Source organism: Rhea pennata, chromosome 9, assembly GCF_028389875.1.
Source record: "Rhea pennata isolate bPtePen1 chromosome 9, bPtePen1.pri, whole genome shotgun sequence".
Classification (NCBI taxonomy): Eukaryota; Metazoa; Chordata; class Aves; order Rheiformes; family Rheidae; genus Rhea; species Rhea pennata.
Window position 1 is genome coordinate 28,016,949 of NC_084671.1, and position 23,919 is coordinate 28,040,867.

Here is a 23,919-nt window from a genome sequence, read left to right on the forward strand (position 1 = left end):
AGCAGATGTTGAACCAACTAGAGTGGCCCCAGACCCCAAAAGGCCCACATGCTTGCCTAACTTTCCTTCTCAGTAAGCCCAGCGAGCTCAGGGAAAAAGTTTGCTTGCATATTTTTAAATACAAACTTAATGTTTTCTGAGCAAGGATCTGTGATTTCATTGCCTCAGTGAGTTGGGGTCTCCTGACGCTTATTTAACTTCTCTTCTGATATTATTTCTGTCTAAGATTATCACTAATGGTAGAAAAATGAGAGCTTGATTGTTTCTAGTAGTTAAAAAAGGGTGATCCTTACCAGTAATTGACAGATGAAAGGGTCAAACTAATTATTTGGAGGTTATAACTTGCGATTTCCAGCATAATAGGTGGTAATTCCTTGATTTTTCAGCTGGAAAATCCAAGCCATAATGGGACCTAGCAGCCATCTGCAGCTCCCCTAGCAGCAGAAACCTCTCATGGTTTGTGTTGCGGGATCTCCATGTGCTTACAGGGCGAAAGAGCCATCCATGAATAGATGACTTACTGCTTTTTAATAGAAGGTATGAACATGTTTTATTGTCCGGGTGATGGGCTACATTAAGACTTTTAGATTTCTTGCAGCATTATTCTGGATTTTAAACTGACACCTACCGGGATCTGATCCAATCGTTAAGTTATTAAGCTTCTGGAAGCTGAGATGGCAGATTTTGATACGCACTCCAGGATCTATACCAGCTCTTTCTAATATAAAGATGATCCTGGACAGTATTCTTACAGTATTCATAGCACCCTCTCTAAAGAAAACTGACTTTGCAAAATGAAAAACAAAGAAGCAGAAAAGAAATTCTGGAAAAATCTGACATTATAAATTATATTGTTTTTCATAGTTTATAAAGGGGGGAAAAAAAAACTTCCCCTCAGCCACCCATGCTTGTCCATAGCACTCCCAAGAAACTGCAGAATCCAGGCAAATTTGTGGCTTCTGTTGATGACGAGGAAAGAACAAATGAAAACAGTGATTTTGAGTCTTAAAGACTTTTCCTTTTTTAATATTCAAGTACAAAAAATAAACAAACCAAAAAGACCAAAATAAAACAAAATAAAGTAAATCCAGCATGCAAAAAAAGGGCAGAAAAGCTACATCTTTACTGAGAAATGGGGAAAAACCCATTGAATAGATTTTTTTATTTATTTTATTTTTTGTAGATCATTTAGAACTGCACAACTAAGCTGTTGTCTTTTATAAAATGGTCAGGTTCTCCTGAAGGGAGGGACTGGCCCTCACATCAACAGCAGTAGTGATTCAACTGGGGTGGCCAGACCAAGGTGGGACCAACCCTTTGTGAGAAAGGAAGCTCTTCACAGAACTCTACATGGTGGCTGTCTTCTCTGACCCATCGACCCCCAGCATTGCCCGCTTGCCACCTGTGCTATTCCACACCATGTGTTCCTTCATCCTGTCACTGACATGCCCCAGGACAGAGTCTCCTCATCTCCTGGACTCATGCTGGAGCTGCATCTCCACCTGCGGGTGGAGAACTGGTGGCAATGGATGGTGGGTACAGTACAGCTGGTGGGTGCAGTTCGGTGCTGACTGAGAGCGCTGGTGTTGAGCAGGACGGCCAGCCCCTGCTATTCACACAAGCCACAGGAGATGCTTGCTAGGCAGCAAAGATCAAACTCTGGGGAAATGTTCATCTCTAACTTCTGATCTCTCTAGAATGTGAATGCACTTAAGGGAAAATCAGTGTTTCTCCAGACCAATAGTACTGGTGAAATCCTGCAGGGAACTTACTACAGCAAGAGAAGCAAAAATCCTTTGCATACATCTATCAAAATGGCTACTTCAGAGGTTTTGGAACTTTTTTTCTCTATTTATCTTATTCCTCAGTACCCAGCACTCTGCAAACAGGCATTTTTGAGAGCTTCACTAGAATGTGCCCTGGAACTAGGTGGGAGGGCTGGCTAATGCAGTGCACAGCACGCCCCTCCCATCCTTCACCTTCAAATACACATCTTCTTGGGTGGATTGGCTAGAAGAGGCAGTGTGCCATTGAAGAGTTAATATTCACATAATTTGGGGAAGAATTAACACAAGAAAACTAATGCTCCCCGGGATTTCTGCTCCAGATGTAACTCTAATTAATTCTAAATGAGAAATTCTTCTAGCTTCATTAAAGATGACATCTGCAGGAACACCAGTAGCACACAGAGGTTTTCAGCTATTACAGCAAATATCAAGCATAGTAATAACAATGGATTATGTATATTCCCTGATGAGATCAGAAGAAATAAATACACTTTGGTGTCACGGGTAATAACAAATGTCTAAGTAACATAAATCAGCTTAAATATCACAGCAGATGAGCGTCATACAACAACCAGCAAAGCAAAGATGTATCTGCATAGAGATAGTGGCTGGGGAAGAAAATCCTGTCACTACAGGATCTATATGCACTGGCCACACTCAGGAGACACCTGGATTTACTTAAAATACACATGAAAATAATAGAGGAGACTACCTGATGATTACTTTTGCTATTCAGCCTGCTGTGATAAGATCAGATGGCAAAACAAGAGCAAAGATACACCACCATTTCAGCAAAGCATTGCTTTTTCTGATGAACGAAGGACACCGAGGTCACAAGAGAGTGTTCACCTCTCTAAGCTCCGAGAAAGTAGAGGATGACGTTACGCAATTGCATGAAAAGGTGTGGGGGTAGTATTGCTTTTACACACTGGTCTTAAGTATTTATCATCTGTTGTGCTGTAGAAGCACTTGACCATTTTAACAAGGCAGCACAATAATTTTGGTTTAACTTCTTTTTTATACGCTATCTCACTCTCTTGTTTTCAGTCACAGACATCTAAGTGTCTGCAATGGATTTCCATATAACTACTAACTCCTTCTGAGCTGTTACGAAATGGGAATCCAAATCTATTAGAAGAACTAGGAAATGACACAAGGCAGAATCCTGGCGCTGGCTATTGAAGTTCATATTTGAAATATGAGCAAACTGTTCTACCCTAAGAGCACAAGAAGATGTGACTTTTGTTACAAACTTCCTCATGCTGGGCATATCAGTGAGCAGTCAAGTAAAAGCAGTGTTCATAACCAGTTAAAATATTGCTTTGGAGTAAGGGAAACACAACAGCAAACACAATCCTATTTACAGGCTGCTTTGCATACACTTTTCGTTTCAGTACTGAAAAATGTTCTATAAAAGATAGCACATCTCTAGCCTAGGAAGACTACTAAACATAGTCGTATTTTGAAGGGTATGAGCGTCTTCCGTCCTCGCTTCGAGCAGCTTCTTCATATCCTGCACCTTTTCTAGTCTTTACCTCAGGTTCGTAACCAGACCCAACCTTGTATGGTCCAGTTCTGTAGGAGATGTTCCTTCCCGACGCGTTGTAGGACACTGCCTTGTAACTGAAAGAGAAATAAAAAATGGCATCAGCTACTGGGGGCTCTGTAACAGCCTGAAGCATTGGCCCCTGCGTTCCTGTTTGCTGCTGGATTTGAAGCAGGTTTGTACTGTGTTAGCACTTGGAACCACTGAAAGACCTCAGAGCCAACTCTCCATAGACAGGCTGCAACAGCGTCTTTCAATGTAGTGCATAGACTTCCACTTATTTTGCCACGAATAAATCCTGAGCTGAGTGAAGCACCCGCTTGCAATAATCAAATATGGTGGTGTACAAAGCCCTCGCTGATGTAAGTCATTGTTCAGCTGCAGCAACTTGCTCCCGCTGATGATCTGCTACGCAATTTGCAATCATCTAAGCTGCAATTAACAGGCTTGATTTAGCCAGCAAACACACTGGCTGTAAATTTTAGAATCATTCACTAGATTTTAGAAGTGCTCCCTCAATTTGTTGTGCAAGTCAGGAAAGAGAAACACTCATTGATGACCCCCGAAACAGATGTATCGTTCTGGGCGCACAGGTATCATGATAACTTTTGCAACCTGGGTATTACGCATGGGTCAGTGGCTGTATGCTGTCTATGCTCCTGATGCCCATGGCTTCACATAACACCTTTCGATGTCTAGCATGGATGGACTTACTGGGATTCTTCTGGAATGAGCCCTCGGCAAGCAAGGCACATCATAATACCTCCGATGAGGGCCAGGCCTCCCGATACCCAGCCAACAAACAAGGCTGAGCCAAAAGTGTACCTGTAAAACAGGGAGATATGTCTGGTTAGTGCCGTGATAAGGTTTCAGGAAGTTTCATCTGAGATGCTTTGAAAATTGGCACTCTTGGCACTTCAAAGGGTTTCTAGCTCCACCATGCTGCCCTCTCTGCTGCACATTTCTCCCCCCACTCTCCCTCTGGCCCTGCAGAAGTTCCTGTGAGGGCAGGCCCATGTACGGATTTGTCTTAGATGGAGAGAGGTTCTCTATTTCCTTGCTTTAGCTGTGTGAACAGAGAGATCTCAGTCAATTTTGTTGGAAAATTTGTCTTTATCTCCAGCACAGATAAGGAAGTGACTCCATAAATATCCCAAATCCTCTGTCCAAACTAGTTTGCACACAAAGTCTGTTTTTCTTTCACCAGCCTTGCCTGCAGCCTGCCCCAGCCCTAAGGGAAATCTCACACTGTGGATTACCATGAGCTAGAGGAATAACCCACCTCATCTGGATGTTCTGCATTCCCTGGTACATGTTGGCAGTGGACATCCAGAAGTTTGTCACCAACATGTTGGCAAACACAGACACTCCAGTGATGGCACACAGACCTGTGATCAGAGAGAAGGGCAGTCTGAGACCCACAAACAACCACCTTGAACTTTGGGGAAGCAAGTTACAGCTCTGAAAAAGATGAGTGATACACCGCTTTGTGATCTGACATGGTATGTTCAGGAAAAACAGGAAGCAACAGTGTATTCATGTTTCTGCCTAGATTTCCATACATTTACTTTCCCGCAGCAAGAATAAAATGTTAAACTATAAAATCCCAAATCAGACCAGTAAAGGTCTTTCTAGTGATGTATTTTGTCACAGAAAATGAGTTTAGCAAGTAGAGTCTTTCAGCTGCTGGAAAAACCTAATAGTTGAGTTCTCCAGATTTGTTTCACAGTGAAAAATGTGAAAGAAAGATTCCATATCCAGAAATATATATATATATTTTGAGTATGAATGCACACTTCTCATCACAGGGAAGAGGAGATATCTCTGGTTCACAACTCGAAAGCTAAATGAAGTAGTAAAGTCTGCCTGGGTCTGCTGGCAGCTGAAAGATCTAAGAGGCAGGATCTTCTACCTTCCATCTGTACAGACGGTCACTTTAATTCCTTGCAATAACAAGCCTGTAAAAGTAGCATTATTGTTCGATATTTCACTATTGCTCAATTTAGCTGTGTGATCATGCACATGGAGGTCACTGATGCATAGAGGAATGGATATGAGAGAGTGCAGCAGGGTCACTCTTGTGAAGGGCAGAACAGTGCTGTGAAGTGCTGTGTGCCTGCTAGGGCTGAAAGGAAGGAAACCAAACGTCCCTGTGAACATTTGAAGTCAACTGTGGGTCTACCATAAGTGTGGCAGGAGGTGCAAAACACAGCTAAAGGTCATGTCATGTAGGTACCCTGCTCAAGACTTCCAGGTACCTAACTCCTCACCTAGCTGAGACTAAGGACCTCATTTGGAAGTAGGTGAAGCTGGCCAAGGGATGTCCCATCCCAAGTGTCATCTATGTTTTCAGCCACCTTCTGGGAAAGTGTGGATGGCACTTTCAAATATTCTTGTTGGCCAACTTATTCACTGATTCAAATCAGTAAAATGATAGATTTTAAGTGCAAAATCAAAGCTTCGCTGCATATGTGTCCTTCCGTCTAGCTTGTACATCTTGAATTGTGCGTTGTATGTCTGATAACCCAACGCCGGTAAGTGCTGCTCAAATACAACGATTTTAAATAGGGACATTCCACTTGCCTACAAGAGGGTATGATTATTTATCTAAAATAAATTCTGGGAAAATCCGTAAGTGATGTTCTTAAGCATTTGCAGTTTAGAGGTAGCTGGGAGATACCGAGCGTTCATATACCCTCCCTGATAACCCAAAGTACCAAAAAATTATAAACTAGGCTACTAAAACCCTGAAAGTCTTAATAAAATGATTATAAGTAAATCCTGACACTCTTCATAAAACAACTATTTTGGATAAATAAATTATGCTATGATTCTTAATAATAACACACACAGAAAATGATCTAATTTCTTTTTTATCTGCAATTTGTTTTTTCAGGCCTCTGCATTTTTAGCCCTCAGAAATGAAGACTACAAACTTTTGGTTTACTTTTACTAAACAGAGGTAGAAATTCTCATAGAATCACTTGATCCCAGGAGCCAGGCTTTAAGGTAAAGGCCAATAACTTTACCCAAGCAGCATTGCTTTGAGTTGCTCCAGAGCATCTGCTACCTATGACAGGAAGTACATGAAGATTTGCCCAATCTTCAATTCCTCGGTTCAATTGTACATGAGAGACAGGACACCATTCACTTACCAGCAACAATAAACATGATGCCGGAGGTCAGAGTCATGTTGGCTTTTGCAGAGTCTTCCATGTTGCCGATACGGATGCATTTTAGAGCAAAAATGCACACAAGGAGGCCAAGGATACCCAGGACAATGCCCACAATCATGAGGGCCCTCACTGCCTGGAACATTGCTGCAAAACAAAGTGACAAGAGCCATGCTTAGCAACTAAACCGAGATTCACCAGAGCCTGGAAGGCTGAAATACAGTCGCAGCTGTTGGAGGACTTCCCCTCAGGATGTTTTTTCAAAGGCAATGCTTCTTCCCTGGATTTTTTTCCAGATTTTTAAAGATTATTTCTCGCGAAAAAGTATTTTTATCTCCTATCCCCCAAAAAGCTTTGCACTTGTTTTACTGAAGGCAGAGCCCATCCCATGTAAAACAGGCCTACTCTCAGCCTTATCTGGGGCACCTGCACAAGACCAACTGTTGGTCTCAACGTCCCAAAAAGCTGCCTTCTTTCAAGGCTTAAACGTAATTTTTTGTAAATGCTCATCAGCACAAGCCATGATTTGCTCAGCCAAAAGCCGAGGAAGTGGATGTGTGAAGTGTGAACCATGTTTGTGGGTCCTTCTCTGGCACTTCTCAAAATGAAACAGCATCACTCTCATGGGAGTGGAGGAGTCGTGACTTTTATAATGTGCAAAAGCTGGAACTCTTCGTATTGAGCGTGAGTTAAGGTAAAAGTCTAAGTTAGCTTAAGATACTGATATTCAGATTCATTCTCTGGGTGAAAGGGGATATTTAACATTTTAAGAGTATTTCAAATTCTTCATTAAAACATTTCAGATATCCCAGGCTATGAAACACGTACTTATTGCTGGACATATTGAAGTGTTCTCTCTACACTTCCAAGTGGAATAGAAACTTGCTTTCTTTAGCTTTGTTTTTAAGTATGTGTGTTCATTCCATCCGTCTCTATATTCATGTGCGTCTCTGCTTCGCCCGTAACTTCCAGTTCCCAGGCTGATTTCAACCAAACTTCAGAAAGGGAAAGACAGCGAGTCTGAAACATTTCGAACTCTGGAGTTTGTTACTAATACTAACCTATTGACTTGGCTGCAGTCAAAGGTGGCAGCTTGCATATCAGTGTCAGATTTCTCTAAGAGAAGAAAGTCTCATGTGGAAAAGAAACACGTTTCACAGTGAAACGTATAAAAATTCATTAAAAAGTTCAGCCAAGTGACAGAAATACGGAGGAAGCCAGACTCCATCATTCTGTTGCTCCTAAACTGCGTTCTAGAAACATCTGAATTTCCAGTGGAAGACAAATTCTGTGTGATGTGTCCTCACTACTCAGAGATATAAGCCTTACACTATCGTTACATTATTGCTGGGCTGATTGGTTTAAAAAAGCATCATTTATTTTATAACTGAAATGACCGGGAAAGCTGCTATTTTCTTTTCTTCCACTGGGCACTGAAAGCAGAAAGTGCCACCCAGCTATCCATATAATTTCTAACAGCTGTGTGACTTGAAGTGGAGTCCTGTCTGTTCCTCCTTTACAATAAAGTACATGGAGCAGAAGAGAAATCACCTCGCTGAACACAGCGCATATGCTGAAGGGCATCAGCAAAGCTTCGGCAAAGGCTTTGCATGTCCTTTGTGTGGCTATTTATAATATTAGTCTGGTATACATCTGTACATGTGCACTAATATGACATACAAATATCCCAGCCCTGAATCTATTTAGCAGCCTGCCAACAAGACGGGAATGCCTGGTTGGAGGTGGGTTGTGAAGCTGGTGGATAGCACCCACGGGAGCTGAGTGCTGCTGTCAATCAGTCCTAACGTAGCAATAACCCTCCAGAGTCCTCTTAGCTGGAGTAGAGCAGTAGGAGAAAAAGCAAAGGGAAACTTGCACCTTTTAAATGTGAAAAAAGTGAAGCGAACAGGCCAGGCATTTGAATACCAAGGTGGTTTTTTAATAAGATGGCACATATCCTATCTTGCCTGCAACCTAACGTTGTCTCCAGACTCTTCTTATCCGTGCCTATGCGCGTGGCCTGCGCAGAGACAGGAAGGCGGCGGCGCGGGCACAGAGATGGGAACGGGGCAGTCAAAAGTATTTCAAGGGCTGCTGCGCTGGCATTGCGTGGGGAGGGAGAAAGGAACCATTTATAAACCCTCCTTCCTCAGGAGGGCAAGAGTGGGGGCTGGGAACCCAGCACTCAGCGTGGGCTGTCCTTGCTCCATGGGGTGACTGCAAGAACCGCAACCATGTGGGGTCTCACTGCTGCTCACCACGACGCATGGGAAGTCAACATTTTACTGTCCCATAGGCTGGGACTGCACTGCTTTCTCCCCTCTGGTAGTCCCATCGGGGCTGCTACTCTTATGACTCAATTTGCCCTTATCAGCTGATAACAAATGCTAACGAGCCTGGGATTTTCAATCTCTCATTCATCAGCCCCCAGGTGCAAGCTCATTAGTTATTTTTCATCGGAGAAAAAGAAGCTGACGGATATGTCTTATCAGCCCTCAAAGGGTGTTTGTGCTGCACCTGATGCAAAATAGGAACCTGCAAAGAGGAGAAAAATCACAATTCACATTTGCTGTTACAGTTGCTTAAGTTTCTTTCCATTTGCTTTGGTTTCAGGGAGGGCAGGAGAGGGATACTTCAGGGCAGTGTAAGATACTATGGATTGGGATAGAAGGTCCTGTAGCTATCAGGATCTGTCCCCAAGACAATCTTTCTTTCCTGGGATGCTTCCCACTGATCTTAGGGTTCCTAGGTGCCATCACAATGATGGTCTTGTTCAAGAAGAAGCAACCCTTAAGACTTCACAGAGATATTGTGGGCTGCTGAACAGAGATGTTCCCAGCGCTTGGAGTGCCAAAGTCAAAGCATGGCAGTTCTCCATGGAAAAGGAGGGCTCTGCCCTCTGCAGACAGGGGAATAGGAGAGGGAGACAGTGGGGCACAATGTGCAAAGTAGCCATTGGCACGCCGTGGGACGTCGATGCCCCAAGGCTAACTTATGCGCCATCTCCACGAAGAGACAAGCGAGTGGAGGAAAGTGCTCCCAGCTCTCCTGTGGCTTTAACGGCTCTTCATCTGGCTTGTGGAACGGAAGGCGAGAGCAGTTTGGAAAAGGAGTACTGCAGTTTTGAAATGAATTTTGGCAGTGATCAAAAGCCCTCTGAACAGAGCTACTTTTCAAAGGCCAGCAGTCTGCCCTAGAAGGAAAGAGTAGAAGGTCTCAGACCAGCAGAATAGGAGAAGTTTTACTAAGGAAAAAAATTTGCATTAGGAGCACAGAGTAGTATACAGCCCTATCATTAAAGTCAAGCACAGAAACTGCCTGCACATCTTTGCATGCATATTTTGCATGAGATATGAAGTGTGTCTACGCTCGATATCTGCACTCATATGGCTGCTCATTTTGCACACCTGATTTCCATACACATAAGGGATGATGTGCATGGAAAACTGTATCTGTGCAATCACATTCATCAAAATAAACTTCAGTGATCTGAAACCATAGTTTGCATCACTATGTTTTTGAGGCCTAAATGAAACTGCAGAGCTCTCTTTTCCGTCAGTGTTGCTGTGAGTAGTGAGAGGTGAGTGAAATAAAGCAATATAAATTCATCTAAACTAACATCACTCATGTATCTGTTGCTAATACAAAATTCAAAGGTGGAAATATAACTTTATGTCCAGTCATGATTAATGGAACTTAGAAAGTTTAGGGGTAAAAAAGGGCAATTTTTTTTTAAATTATGAAATTCAAGCTAGGACATTCCCTCTTTATCTTTCAGGATACTTACCAACTAAATGGACACGTAAGTAAAATAAAACTGGTAGAACATCTCCATGACACAATAAAAAATGTCTGTGAATCATAGAATAGTGAGGTTGGAAGAGACCTCTGGAGATCATCTAGTCCAACCCTCAGTGTAGCCCGTACAGGGATTGGACCCGCGACCTTGGCATTAGCAGCACCATGCTCTAACCAACTGAGCTAAACCTGCCCCCAATGTTTTGTGTATTTCTGTATTACTATATAACTTAGAAGTAACATAAAAAGCATAATCTTAATAGTGATAAATTAACATCAAAATGACATCAAATCATTGCTTCATTGATCCTTTAAAATACAGTCACCTACACACAACATTATAAGGACATATATATATATTCATTGACATGTGTATATATATATATATATATATATTCATTAAAATATATTCATATTTTTTCTTTAAAACAAAAGGGACTGTAGGAGAGGTGCCTTCAAACATTTTTTTTATTCTTCAAAATGAGCAGAAAGTTGCCTAGCAGTCCTGAAGCCGGCTACACACAAACACATTTATTCCTTCACTCCCCTCAGGATGGTCACAGCCCTTTCCCCGAAAGCGTAAACCTCAGCCAACATGTTCGTCTTCCGCAAAGCCCCCAACGTGCCTCGCGGGAGCCAAGAGAGGTGAGCATCTGTGAGGACACTGGAGCTGGAAACCCACCTCCGCGCTCCCCTCTGCACCCATCAACAGAGGCGAAAGGCCTCCGTTCACCAGCAGTTGCTTGAACGTGGCGGCACCTACGCGCAAAGAGTGAGAAACGCTCTCTAAGCCGCGGTTCTCGCTCGCTGGCATGGCGCAGGCTGGAGGGAGACGTGGCGAGTCAGGCTGGGCATTGCCCTCACCCCTGGGGTCCCACAAGCAAGAGAGCATCCTAGGACCCCCGGTAATACGTGCAATGGGGTGGGAGAGATGGCTCTTTTCTAAAGAGCGGGTGCTACTTCACAGAGTGCTGCAGGAAATAGTAAGCAAACCAGAAAATAAAACCCTTCCGCAACCTAATACTGCAACCACAAAAACTCCCTGGGTAATGTAAAGTGAAAGAAAATTTCTTATCCTTCCAGCCCTTCCTACACACACTGTTCAAAAGCAGATTTCTTCAATGCAAAAATTAAGAAGATCTTTTTCTCTTTGGGGAATATAATAATTCAGCTGGTTTCTGTAGAAGCCATTATTCTAATAACAACACAATAATTACATGCAGCTGTTTTCCTTGTGTTTAGATCCAAAGGGACAGAATTTACAGGTTTTAAACATCCTCAGTCACCCAACATCAATGGAGCTGTGCTGATTTATGCCAGCAACGGAGCTGAACCTGTGACACTCATCCAGAGATCACATACACATGCTCCAAGTTGTAATCTCTACCGCGTAAAGGTATTATTTTGGTAACAAATATGCACATATTTTTACGCTCATACACTGAGTGCCCTGGAAATTTTATTCCTTGCAAAGTGCTTTAAGATACCTGCTCCTGCTTTTTGATGAAAGCTGTACAGAATTACAGGAGAGCTCCCGGGTTCGACCCGATGCATCTTTTGCCCCTACCTGGCAGCCCGAGAATGGTGAAATAAGGCCGGCACTCTGTAAAGCCAGAGCTCTGCTTCACGCAGCTCCTCCACAGTCCCTGATATTGGAAGACGGCTGTGACTGGGTTGTCATACAAGTCCTGCGTGCTCCACATATCCATGGCCGTGGACACGATGCACCCCGCAATGCCTAGCGACGACACGATGAACCCCATTACCTGACAGACTGTTGTGGACATGGTGTCTCCCCCAAAGAGAGGAGGTGACGGCCCTGATGAAGCTGTAGACCTAATGAGAACACTGAAGTCCTCTTGACTGAGCCACCAGAAAATGCAGCAGCTCTTATCAGATCATTTCCACTGAGTAGTTTGTTTGCTCAAAGTGTTTTTGCAAGATAGTCCAGTTTCACTCTCGCTGGGTAGGTTCGTGCTGGTTGGGCCAGAGATATGAGCCTTTGTCCTTTAGAAGTGCTTGTCCTTCCCCAGCTAAACAGCCACACTTGGTCAAGTGTTGGGCAACCCACTTGGAACATGCGCCTTCCCACCTCTCCAAATACTTAGATGTCTGCTAGACTTAGCCTGCATGCTTGGCATGTTACGAATGCTCCTGAGTGGAAGGAGAGGAAAGCATTTTGTTCACAGGGGAACTCCTCACCATCTTCACAGACACAACTTTTTGCTGCAGCATCCTCCTTTCCTCAGGGCACCAATGCTCTAACCCAGCTCACCACTTCCTTGGCCCTGGCACTTCTCCGACCACTTCCACAAAGTGGGAGCAAATCTGCCATGAGGCCAAGACAGGGGACACTTCTAACCCCAGGAGAGGGAGGACCTCCCTAGTCCTTGCTTTGTAGGGGCACCAGCTCAGTCCTCACAGCACCCAAGGGAACAAACAGGGGCCATTCCTCCCCTCTTCTTGCTCCTGCCCCCAGCATTGCCGGGAAAGTGCAGCCAAGGCTGCCTTGATGCACACCCCCAGGCACTAATCCAAGAGTCTCAAAATGACCTAGTAAACCTCTCGCAACCTAAGATAAAGCAATAGCCAGAGGACAACAGGTTGGAGGTCCAAGTTAGTCCCTGTGGAGACTCCTCCTGATAAGGAATTGCTCCTTTACCAACTCACCCACACAGCTAAGCAGGAGACCTCGTCTCCTCCCACCTACGTCCGTGTCATCCATCACGCAGCCCCAGGGAAACCCACACAGCAACATGAGGAGAGGCACCTGCAGATGTTTGTGGTGTGCATAGCAGAGGGGAGCAGGGAAGAGAGGGTGCAGAGGCAGGTCAGAAAATGCCTTTTTACAGGTGTTTGCTTACACTGTCTGGGGGTGGCAGCTGTGGTCTGTGAAACAGGATGGGGGCTGTAAGAATTAGGAAATTAATTATCTCTTTCACAGCAGAGAAGTGCTGAGCTTGTGGGAGCAATATAAATTTGCCATGCTGCTCTGCCAGTGCAGTACAGTGAGTTACAAGGACCTTCCATACTTCACGCTCATCAATTCTGATCTAATACACTGTTCCAACTGATTTACTTCAACCCTGACCTAGAAACAAATTCCTGCTTTATCCAATCCTGATACCTTTCTGTGCCACAGACACAGTCAATACGATCACCTTATTATGAAGCAGTGTGAAAGCTACCAAGAAGGGAGGTGAGGCTGATTTCTGCGGATGGATGAGTTACAGCAGAGTTATGTATTGACTGTTTTGTCTATGTTCTGGAGAATGACCACCTGGGACATATCTTCAAGACTTACTGGGTCCTATAGCACTGAAGCATAATATATTCTGTATTTGACAAAGGTTGGGTATACAGAAGGGCAAAACTGGAGAAAACTAACCCCCTTCAAGGCCCAAATTTATAAGATGAGAACAGTTTGCTTCACTGGTCCAAGCCCCAACACTTGGCAGCTTCTGCTGTGCAGTGAGCTGACAGGCAGCGAACAGAAATCCCTTCATGCTAGTCTCTGCAATCTCCTGCTGTAGCAGCCAAGACAATTCAAGTGTGTAGTGCAGGGCCACAAATCACAGCCACAGAAGTCCTCCTGGATCGGGTACTAATTGTCTTTGCTTCCAGTAATTTTATCAGATTTACCCAATTCCATTGATTTTTGCAAGTTCACACCAGCGGAAGGACTAATTCCAACATATCTAAAGGTCAGAAGATACTAGCAAAATTAATAATGTGGACAAAAGTAGAGAATTGAGCCCTCAAAACCCAGAGATGATAGCAGCTGCTCTGCTAAAGCACAGGCTAGGCTAGGAAAAGGGCATACTTATAAATATACTATGTCTCAGATGATTCACTTTGAAGAAGCAGGATTGGGGAGGACTGAGAAGCCTGGAGAGCAGCCAGTCCTAGAATAGGTAGTATGGACAAGTCTCTCTCCCATACTTTGCTGCCCAACAGCCTGTTGCAGATGGAGATTCTGGTACTGGGAGGAAGGAGAGCCTCCAGTTCGGAAAGGCTGATTGCACTCAAGCCACAAAGCTCCCCAACAACTTTGAAGGACTCCTTTCTTTCTTCAACCATGCTCCAGGGCTTATCTTCTTGCCATCTAGTGGCAAGAGACCACATTACTCTGTTACCAGGCTAGACTTCTTCAAACCTTGTCCCAGGGATATTCCTCTGGGATGTAACCCCAGCTTCCAGGGCTAGTCTCACCTCGCAGCATTTGTATACAACTGCTCACAGGGCTGCACGAAAAATGGGTCCAGGAACTGGTTACAGTTAAAAATAAACCGTGAGGAAATAAAGGGAGCGGGGAATGAAAAGAACGAACATATTATTTTCCAAAAAGTCTTTATCCCTCAAAGGTAAGGGCACTTTTTAAATGACTACTGTTTTTCTCCTAAATCGAACAGTTTGAAAATTGTATGAAAACATGCTCCACAATTGCTTCAGGTTGTTCAGGCCTCTTCAGGTGTGACCAAACCAAACCAAACCATTATAATAACTGGACTGAGAGGAGGTAGGAAAGGAAATGAAAGTTGAGGTGATTGTTTGTCTTGGCCCAGGGGAGCAGCACATTTCAGGAGGATGGTGCTTTCTCCATGAGACCTATGATCTGGGACTAACTCAGGCAAGAAACCCCTGACGTATGGGTCCTGGCCCCTGTTCCCTGCTGAAGTGGCCTTCCTGTGCACTCTGCCCAGGTGTTTGCTTCGCCAGAAGGGGAATAACTTCTTCTTTCCTTTGAACCCTCTGCTGATATCAGATGTGATATCAGCTGGAGCAGCTCTTCAAGTCAACAGAGAGATCCGCTTCTCCTTCTTTTCCCTCCACCATCATTTCACCAGGCTTTCACACTCTCAAGCTCCTTGATTCAGGCCTGGAAGCAGGATAATCCTCTAGATGACATATTTTGTCTGAGTCATGAAAAATCTGCATATCTGGGTGCAATCCTCTGCACACCCCCTTGCTCACCCTCCGCATCAACCTGGCCCCCCAGCAAGCCTCCTCTCCACTCTGTCTGACTGCTGTGTCTTATTTCCTTCCCTAGTGCTTTCCTTCCTTGCCTTTAAACTTCCTCCTCTTTTTTCCCTTTGCAAAGCAACGTGTTTCTTCCCTTCTCAGGCTTAGTCTTTTGAGCTTTTGCAGTCTCTCTTCCATCCCTCTGCACTCACGTTGGTCCCTATCAGCAGTGACTTCTCCATACAAGCATAATGGCTCAAAACTGGACAATAAATAGTATTTTGAATGAAAGATTTATCCAACTTCCCACACTTCCCAGCAGCATAAATATGCCACGTCCAGCAACACAAGGTACAGATGTGAAACATTTCTATCTCTAATCATGTCCTGAGCCAGCAGTCTGCTATCTAGGCAGCGCTATCTTGCTTTCCTCAGGGGTATAGTTTCCTCCTGCTGATGGGGCTTCCCACTTCCCCCGTGTCCCTCTTATTGAGGGGCATCAAAAATCCCCATGCACGGTAGAGGAACCCAAACATACCACCAACAGTCTCCAGGGTTGTGAGAAAGCACAGAAGAACCAATCCGTCTTTGATTTTAGGGGGGTAAATTTAACCATGTCTCTGAACATGATTAACTAACCCAGTGGTTAATTTATCCTCCTTCACCTCCAACCACATGGCTGTTCTTGCTTCCTCAGAAAGTGGAGCTGAGCAAGCATCTTTAGTAATAAGGGTCATGCGGCAGATCTTTAGCTAAGCAGCAAATGAACACCCAGCAGACTTCAGCACTCCAGGCACTGCTGTCTTTGAAGGATTATTGCATTTTGTAGGAGTTTATATTTGCTCATCCCTAAGTGCATTGTCAAAAGTGCTATCCAGCTAGCCCAGCATAATGCTGCTTGCCATTTTTTATGCTCTGATTAGCATCATATTTGTAAATACTGGGGACTCAAAGCTTCCACAGACACCATCCTTGGTTTCTCATCAAGGAGCAGAAAGCAGGGCTGGTTCCACTCTGTACAGGAACATCTTTAGGGATTTGCCCAGATTGGAGAAAGGAAGGATATTTTGTGACTACTCCCCTCTGCAACCTTTATTTCAGCTCATACCTGCATTATCTACCCAGGCGTCAACTCTGTATTATCTCAAAATTGTTCATGGGGCCCACTGCAGCTCCTGAATGTTATCACTGCCTCTCCCATAAAAATCACCTACTGCTCATATTTACTTTCTAAATTGCAAATATAGCTCACATCCTGCAAGTCATTTCCAGCTTGTCCAAACTGAAATAAAGTACACCCTCCTCTCTTTCTCTCTTTCCATTGCTATGATGATCACAGCCTCCAGGAAAGCGTGGAGAGCTACCAGCCCACAGTAGCCATAGGACTGGCTGGGCTTTATAAAACTCTGCAGGGAAAAGGGATCATGGTATCACCCAGTTCCAGCTCAGCCCTACTCTAACCTATTCACCTCCAGAAAGTGTTAATTTAGGGGTTGCAGTTTTATAGAGCAAAGGTGGTCCTTTTTAGGGGGCTCATAGAGCACAGAGATTGTGATGGCCCTAATGGTATGCCAGCTCAGAGTCACATAATAAATCCAGAATATTTTGGTATTTTTAAGTCCTCTTTCAGATTTGGCAATAACTGGTTCTCTGGTAGTCCAGAGGGGTTTCCCTCGGCAGAGGTTTAATGTGTAGAGCTGCTTCCTTCCCCACGTGTCCTTGAGCTGTAGCCCAGCCCCATATCTCCACAGTCTGTTGCTACTTCCTCCACTTTGCTCGTCTTCTGGTCCTCAGGCCACATTCTTTAGGATTATTCTTTCATACCTCTAGTCCTTTCATGGTGTAAATGCATGAGACAGTGGCCTCTGGATTCTCTGCCACCTCTCTGCATCCCAAGCACCAGTTTTCCATGGCCACTGAGAATAGAGCCATAGAGCTCCTCTAAGGGTCTCTTGCCCTGTCACTACAACTCCTTCAGCTCCCACTGTAGGTACAAACCCCATGTGGCCTCCCAGGATAGGTTGTGTTGGGTCCCCAGCCTGCCTGGGCGCTAAACCTGCCCATATGCAAGGCTAGTCCTGAAAGATTTTAAGCAGGTTACAGCAGTTGCCTGCAGACATTTCAAAACTAGGAGCTGAACTGACTAGGTTAAAGGATTTTAAGCATCAAGCAAGCAGAGCTTTGAAGAAACTCTGCCGCAGCCATGGCCTGTTGGGGATCATGACACGGCAATTACCAGTCTCTGCCCTTACATACTTCTAGCAAAAAGCAGTTCCAGGGAGTAGAGATGATGCGTTTCCTTGGCCAGGGGGCCATCTCATGTCCCATATCCCCAGACCGAGAGTTTTACTACGGCTACGCGGCAAAACGTGCATCAGTTGCATCAAAGAAAAAGCTTCATCAGAGCATCATTAATAGAGCAGAAAGAAAATCCAGGGAATCGTACACTGAGGCTTTCAAGACATGGCTTCTCCTCTGAGAAGATGTACTCAGCTCTGCTACCTTACACCAGCATAAGTGAAAACAATTGCCCTCTGCAAACGTCTGAACCTTCACGCCTGCATTTCCATGGCCTGTTTAACACTGACCCCTTTAGCAACGCATACCCCACAACACCCCTTGTACACACACTGCCGTGTTGCTGCGACACGATACCTCTTCCACCCTTCCCAGACTGATTGCAAAGCAGCCACCAGAGTGTAAATAGGGTTTATCACAAGTTTCACTGAACTCCCCAAGCGTGCGAAAAGCATGAAAGCTTGTACGGCCACCGAGAGTTACCGATTATGGAAGTTTAGCACGGTGCACTCTGATTTTCATAAGTTTGCTGTTACGATAGCTAAAATATTCTAATATTTTAAGTCCCCAGCCTTTTGCCCTAGAACTGGGAGATGCCTCAGCCTCTCTGAAAGGGTTATAAGAGGTTTTGGTTTGTGGACAAAAGGCGCTTTCAAAAATGAATGAACTGATCTAGCTGAAGAGGTCTGAAAAAAGAAAAAAGAGACCAAGGCAGATGACAGGAAAATTATCGCCCATGTTATTGTAGTTCAGCAAAGTTATAAGCAACTGAAAAATGTTCCTTTTAACAGAAAGTGTCTTGCGACTTCAGTAATAGGTAAAACTACCAGCTTTGCCATTGCTTAGCTATTGCTATTTCTTTATTATTTGGATGTTCAAATTCAGATCGTGTCCTCCAGACAATCAGAGTGAGGTCTGCCTACACACCAAAGCAAGCGACAAAAATTAATAAGCGAGAGCAAAATCAGAACAAGTGGGTCTAGTTCTCAAGTGATATATTTCACCATCAAATGACTGCTTATAGCTGAGCAGCTAAGGTGAGAGCCATAAACTACCTGTGTTATTTCTCATTTTCATCTATTATCTTGATTTTTCCTCAATTTATTTGAAATTAAAATTCCCAACTAAATTGAAGATAGATGATAGGCAAGGCAAATTTGATCTTTGCTATGGGAGTGAGGGACTGCAGAAAAAAAAACCAAACCCTCCGAACCCAAAACTTCATTGATGTACTCAGGTCACCTAGATGCTTTGCTAGACTCCTATTATTTTTATTCACTCCGGCACTATTGTTCCCAATATAAATTGCTATTGTCAGAATAATAAATAGGAGTTTATAATGGAAAAACTGACAAACCATTAACTATGATGTGGTTAGCAAGGGGGTTTTAATGGAGATCAGGGTGCGGCATGGTTAAAATAAACACTGGGATGATCTGCTTAAATACTATCTTTTCAAATTAATAATTTGATTTTTAGCACCTTTTTTGCCTTTTTGGTTGGGATGTAGTTGCCCTTCACTAGTAGGGGGGGGAGAATGCCTGTAGGAGCAGAAGAATTGAGGAGACTGAGTCAATCTAGATGGCACAGCAGTGGGGAGCTTACTTTTGTACCAGTTTCTCCAGAGACTGGAAGTGTCAGACAATATATAACAGGAGGGAAAAGGGGGGGAAGCATAGCAACAGAGTGACTTAAAAAAAGCAAGTCCTGTAAGAAGAAAATCCACCTCTCTTTACAGGGCAGTGCTGATAGCACTGGCCACAGCGTTGAGCTGGTCAGCACAAAAGCACATAAATAATCATATATAGACACACCAGTGGGGAAGGCACCGGCCCTCCAACGCTACCGGGGTTTTGACAGCAGCCTCAGGGTGAGGGGGGCAGGATCCCACCCACCGTTATTTTAAAGAGTTGTTCTTTATTCTTCAGGCTTTTTGTCGGCGACCGCATCAAGCCCAGCAAATCGCACGCAGTAATTCACCCGTTAAATCTTTTGACCCTCTAAGATGACAAGTTTATTAGAAATCCGGGCATCGAGTTTGGGATGCCTGTTTCTGTCCCCGGCTAGACGGAAGGCGCCGAGAGCGCTGGATTTCGGTGGGCGGCTTTCTGCCGAGCCTAGGTGGGACAGACCCACCTCTTCCCACAGGTCTGATAGATGAACGAGATCCTTCCACGCGCAATTGCTGTGTACTTCCACTCTCAGAAAGGAATACTCACCATACAGACACCAGCTTGGGGGTGGGTAGTCAGGGGGACTGGCAGTTGCAAAAAAATGTCTTTTCTCTAGTGACAGATGTGTTTTGAAACAAACAAGCGAACAAAACCCTCGGGTATTCTCCTGGTTTCTTCAAAGGCTGAAGTAGTTTCCAGAGAAGAGCAGTTGAAAAGTTACAATTGCTCCTTCTGCACAATTGAATTTGCCTTAATTTTAAGCTTTCAGAGCTCAAGAACTCAGGAAGCCCTGCCATACGTGATGAGAGAGTGTGTGTGGCAGGGGGGAGATCTCCTCTTTACACTGCGGTACTTTACTCATATGGTAACTTTAATCTCTTTATCAATAAGCAATTAAGCTGCTAGCGTCCAGTTTTGCTGATCTATCCTATCCACCATCTCTCGCGTTTTCCCTTTGTGAAGTTGGTCAGCTTTGCTAATTGCCATAGCTGTGTGTGAATGCAACATCCTGTTCCTCTTCAGGTGGTGCCCTGCATCCACTTGTACCTGTTACAACCCCTAGATTTTGCTAAAGATAGCACAGGTGGGCCCTCAGGCAGGATCAGGCCCATGTCCTTCTAGGAGATAGGGGAAGCGCAAGCCTCGTCCCAGGGCTTTGTGTGAACCAACCGAGAGCGTTCAAAGCCACAGCTCCTGCAAATGCATGGAAGATGCTCAGGGACAAACCCTGCAGGGCACCTGCCGGGGAGGCTGCGGCAGAGCCAACACCAGAGGCCAGGTGGGAGCGAGCATATAGAGATGACTGATGTGGTAATACTGCCCAGGATATGATAGTCCTTGTACTGGTGTCTTAGGCGACACCTGCTTTGGGTTATACTGGTTTGATTTGTGCAGAGATAGACTACCTGTGAGAGAAGCAATTTTTGTGCACAATGCCTATTTCTGTGTGCTCTGGAAATGCTATTTTTCAGAAGTTACGCACTGATTTGCTGATAAAATTGACTTCTTCCCTCCATTCTTGCTGTGTCAAAGCATAGAGAATAGATGGATACGATAGTCTATGAGCTCTTTTTCTCAGTGTATTAAAGCAAGAAAGGAGTCCAGATAATCCTGTTATAACCTAATTGTTTGTACCTCTAGATACGCTAGGCACAACCAGGCTAGAACTATTTCTATGGGAAAGACACTGGAACCAAAGGAGAATTAGGGAGAAATCAGTCTGGTGTTGTTAGCCCATACAGAAATACAGCGAGCTGAACTGTGACACATCCTCTTTGAAAAGGATCCTCTGTGATGCCCAGCATACTAGTGGCTTCTGCCAAAAAGCCACATACAGCCGTGTAGCTGGGGTGACAGCAGACACCCAAGATTGCTGTTCTACTGTGGCAAGGTGAATGAATCTTCTTAGGGAGCAATCTGTCTCCTCTGGGTGTACGGAGGGCCTAGACAACAGCTCGGACACTGAACGCCTAAGCAGCTCTGATGATCTGCGCTGAATCGCAGTGGAAAGGCCGGGCTACATGAGGGCACCTTTAAGCGGCTTGTCCTTCAGAGAGGTTGGGTACCTGCTCCTGAGCAGCAAGTCCCCTTGGTCAAAACTCAGATTCCCAGCTCAGCACCAAAAATCACCCGTTGCCACCATGCACACATGTTTTTTTTCTTGATAGAGATTGAGGGATAGTAGGCCTTTGGCATCCAGCAGACTGCCCTCCCACCTCTTTGCCCTTACTGTGTCCGACAGTGCCTACCTGGCAGCCCAAGGATGGTGAAGTAACCGCGGCACTCGGTGAAGCCGGAGCTCTCCCTGACGCACGTGCGCCACAGGCCCTGGTAGTTAAATACAGCTGTCACTGGGTTATTGTACAGATCTTGGGTGCTCCACTGGTCCATGCACGTTGATGCTATCATGCCTCCTATTCCTAAAGCCGACACCACGAAGCCCATGGACTGGCATATCGTCACAGACATGGCCGTGGGTTGCTGTCTGGGCAGGTCCTAGGCACACACAAACCACTCCACGAATCAGGTCTGAGGCATGCGGCCAGGGCAGAAAGGACTTTTAGCTAGAGGTGCTGCCTACGTCATGGACGGGAGTTAGGAGAGGTCTCGCCTGTGCCGTACAAACCTACTCTGTTCCCTTTATCTGTTTCGGTGAGATAATTTTTCTTGCTCGGTACCAAGAGCCGTTTGTCACACATGGCGTGAACGCCTTGCTTTTCTGTTTACCTTTTCCCTCAACGCAGAGGTGCAGCCAGCTGCAGCAGGTTCAGGGGCAGAGGGAGACCGATGGATTCCTCCAAAGCAGCCGGGGGAGAGCTTCTGCAGAAGAGACTGCATGCTTCAGAAGGCCCAGCCCAGAAAGGCTTAAATCGGATGCAACAGACAAAAATTGCAAAGAGGCTAATCCTTTTTCAGCAGAGATGATGCTTTTGAGCCAACTGGGGAGGCATTTATTAGCATGCCTCTATCTGGAGGACATTTACAAATATGTAGGACAAAACGTTTTACAAACCATCCTCTTTGGAGCTACAAGCGATTGCACTGAATCCAGGACCAGGCTCAACGTGGCCAGAAAAGAGTGGCACCTCATCAAACTAATTAGGCACACTCCCAGCCCAGCCTGGCTTTCCCTGGGGACCTGTGCTCCATGTTGCATTACCCTGGGCAACTGTGGTCCAAATTACTCACTCTTGCTGCCTCTCCTACCCAGCTTGACTGAAACCTTTAAGCAAAGGATAGCATATAATGAAGGATAGTTCATAGCAAAGGATCGTGCACTGCAGGGGTAAACGTGCAGGTGGATCTTGTTACTTGGTGAGTTCAGCTTAGAAAGCCACAGGAAGGGCAGCAGTTGTGAACAAATGAATGATGTGACCCAGCGATTTGCTGTGAACAGAACCTAGGGGGTTTATTTTACTCTCTGGTCAAGTCTGGCAGATAGCCCAAGGGAAAAAAAAGAAGGTGCAAAAATCTATCTTCATTCACTTTTTCTCCCTTGTCCAAATATGAATTTAGACTTGATTTAGGTGGACAGCAACAGTAAGGATAAGGCAGATATGTGACTACATATTACTGTGAGACAAGAACACCTAAGAGACCTGATTTTGTCCCAGAACATCACTTTGTGGAATATCTTTCTTGATTGTTCTGCTGCATCCCTCAGTGCTTCCCTCCTATCCCAACTTTCCATGGATGTTCACCTATCTGCAGTTGGAGAATAAACAGAGATAAGCACTGTTTCAGACTCACACAGTGCACATGGATGGTCTAGACAGGGGCCTTCAGAAAAAGTAGAGCCCAGTGGGGTGAGGTTTGGGTAGCAGAAAGTCATCAAGAAGCATGAAAAAGTGACAACTAGCTACATCTGCCTAAATTCACCCTTGCTCAAGGGACATCAGGTCCCTCTCAGAAGCCTGATCTTGTGCATTGTGTGGCTTCTCTACAAAGCCAACTGCTTTGAAGAAGATCCAAACTAATGTTTGAACATTGTAGTTGGGTCCTAGCGGGTTTGTTTCTGTGTTGCATCTTGTAAAGTGATTCAGTTCATTTCCACACCCAAAGAAGAGCAACACCATTTCTCATTAAACCCTAACCAGCCTTCGGAGAATGTCAGCGACAGAGATTCCACCCTTGTATAGGACAATTTATCCCATTATGTCATTGACCTCTGTGTATAGGATTAATAAAATGCTGCGGAGGATGAGATTTTTCTTTACACCTCTGCAGTGGCTTTTGCTTGTCTGAAGATTATTCTGTCCCCATTTCCTTCTTTTCTCCCTCCATGCAGAACAACATCCTTTCTTTTAGTCTTTCCTGGCAGGTCACGGTTTCTCAACTTTTGTTCTCATACTTCATTTTTTGAACTTTAACTAAGCCACATTGTTCATGAAAAGTAAACATAAAACAGAAAAGATGACTTTGCATGCCTCATAAAAAGTCTTCCTATTTAAACATTTTATCATATTACCTTTTTTTTTTTCTCTTCTCTTTTTTATTTCCCAAAGGAACAGTATTGTTGATTCACATTCAGTTTCATAATTCACTCTCACTCCTGGACCCTGTATAGACATAGTGATACCTAGTCTCAGTGACACACCTCACCGTCTGCACGTTGTGGCTGTAATTACTTTCGGTATCAGTCAACATAGCTTAATCACAGAAAGCTTTCCTGGTACCACATA

The 23,919-nt window shown here is 44.6% G+C and overlaps 1 protein-coding gene across 2 annotated transcripts; it reads right to left on the reverse strand.

Moving 5' to 3' along the window:
* Positions 1-3,232: 3,232 nt before the first annotated feature.
* On the reverse strand, positions 3,233-21,706 carry CLDN18 (claudin 18). 2 transcript variants are annotated; one of them, XM_062582974.1, is made up of 5 exons: positions 21,487-21,706; positions 6,489-6,653; positions 4,616-4,721; positions 4,048-4,158; positions 3,233-3,410 (listed from the first exon to the last, which is right to left on the reverse strand). In XM_062582974.1, exons 1-5 carry the CDS (start codon positions 21,704-21,706, stop codon positions 3,233-3,235), a joined length of 780 nt encoding a protein of 259 aa, XP_062438958.1. The 2 variants fall into 2 exon arrangements, with proteins under 2 accessions (XP_062438958.1, XP_062438957.1); XM_062582973.1 differs by lacking the exon at positions 21,487-21,706 and adding an exon at positions 11,872-12,091.
* Positions 21,707-23,919: the final 2,213 nt, after the last annotated feature.

What these genes read in the sequence shown, in the direction of transcription:
- CLDN18 (XM_062582974.1), bottom strand. Translation starts at nt 21,706, where the DNA reads ATGTCTGTGACGATATGCCAGTCCATGGGCTTCGTGGTGTCGGCTTTA. An exon ending in CACCATCCTTGGGCTGCCAG is followed by an intron (nt 6,654 to 21,486) that starts GTAGGCACTGTC and finishes TTTGTTTTGCAG; the next exon opens with CAATGTTCCAGGCAGTGAGG. An exon ending in CTCATTCCAGAAGAATCCCA is followed by an intron (nt 3,411 to 4,047) that starts GTAAGTCCATCC and finishes TTTCTCTTTCAG; the next exon opens with TTACAAGGCAGTGTCCTACA.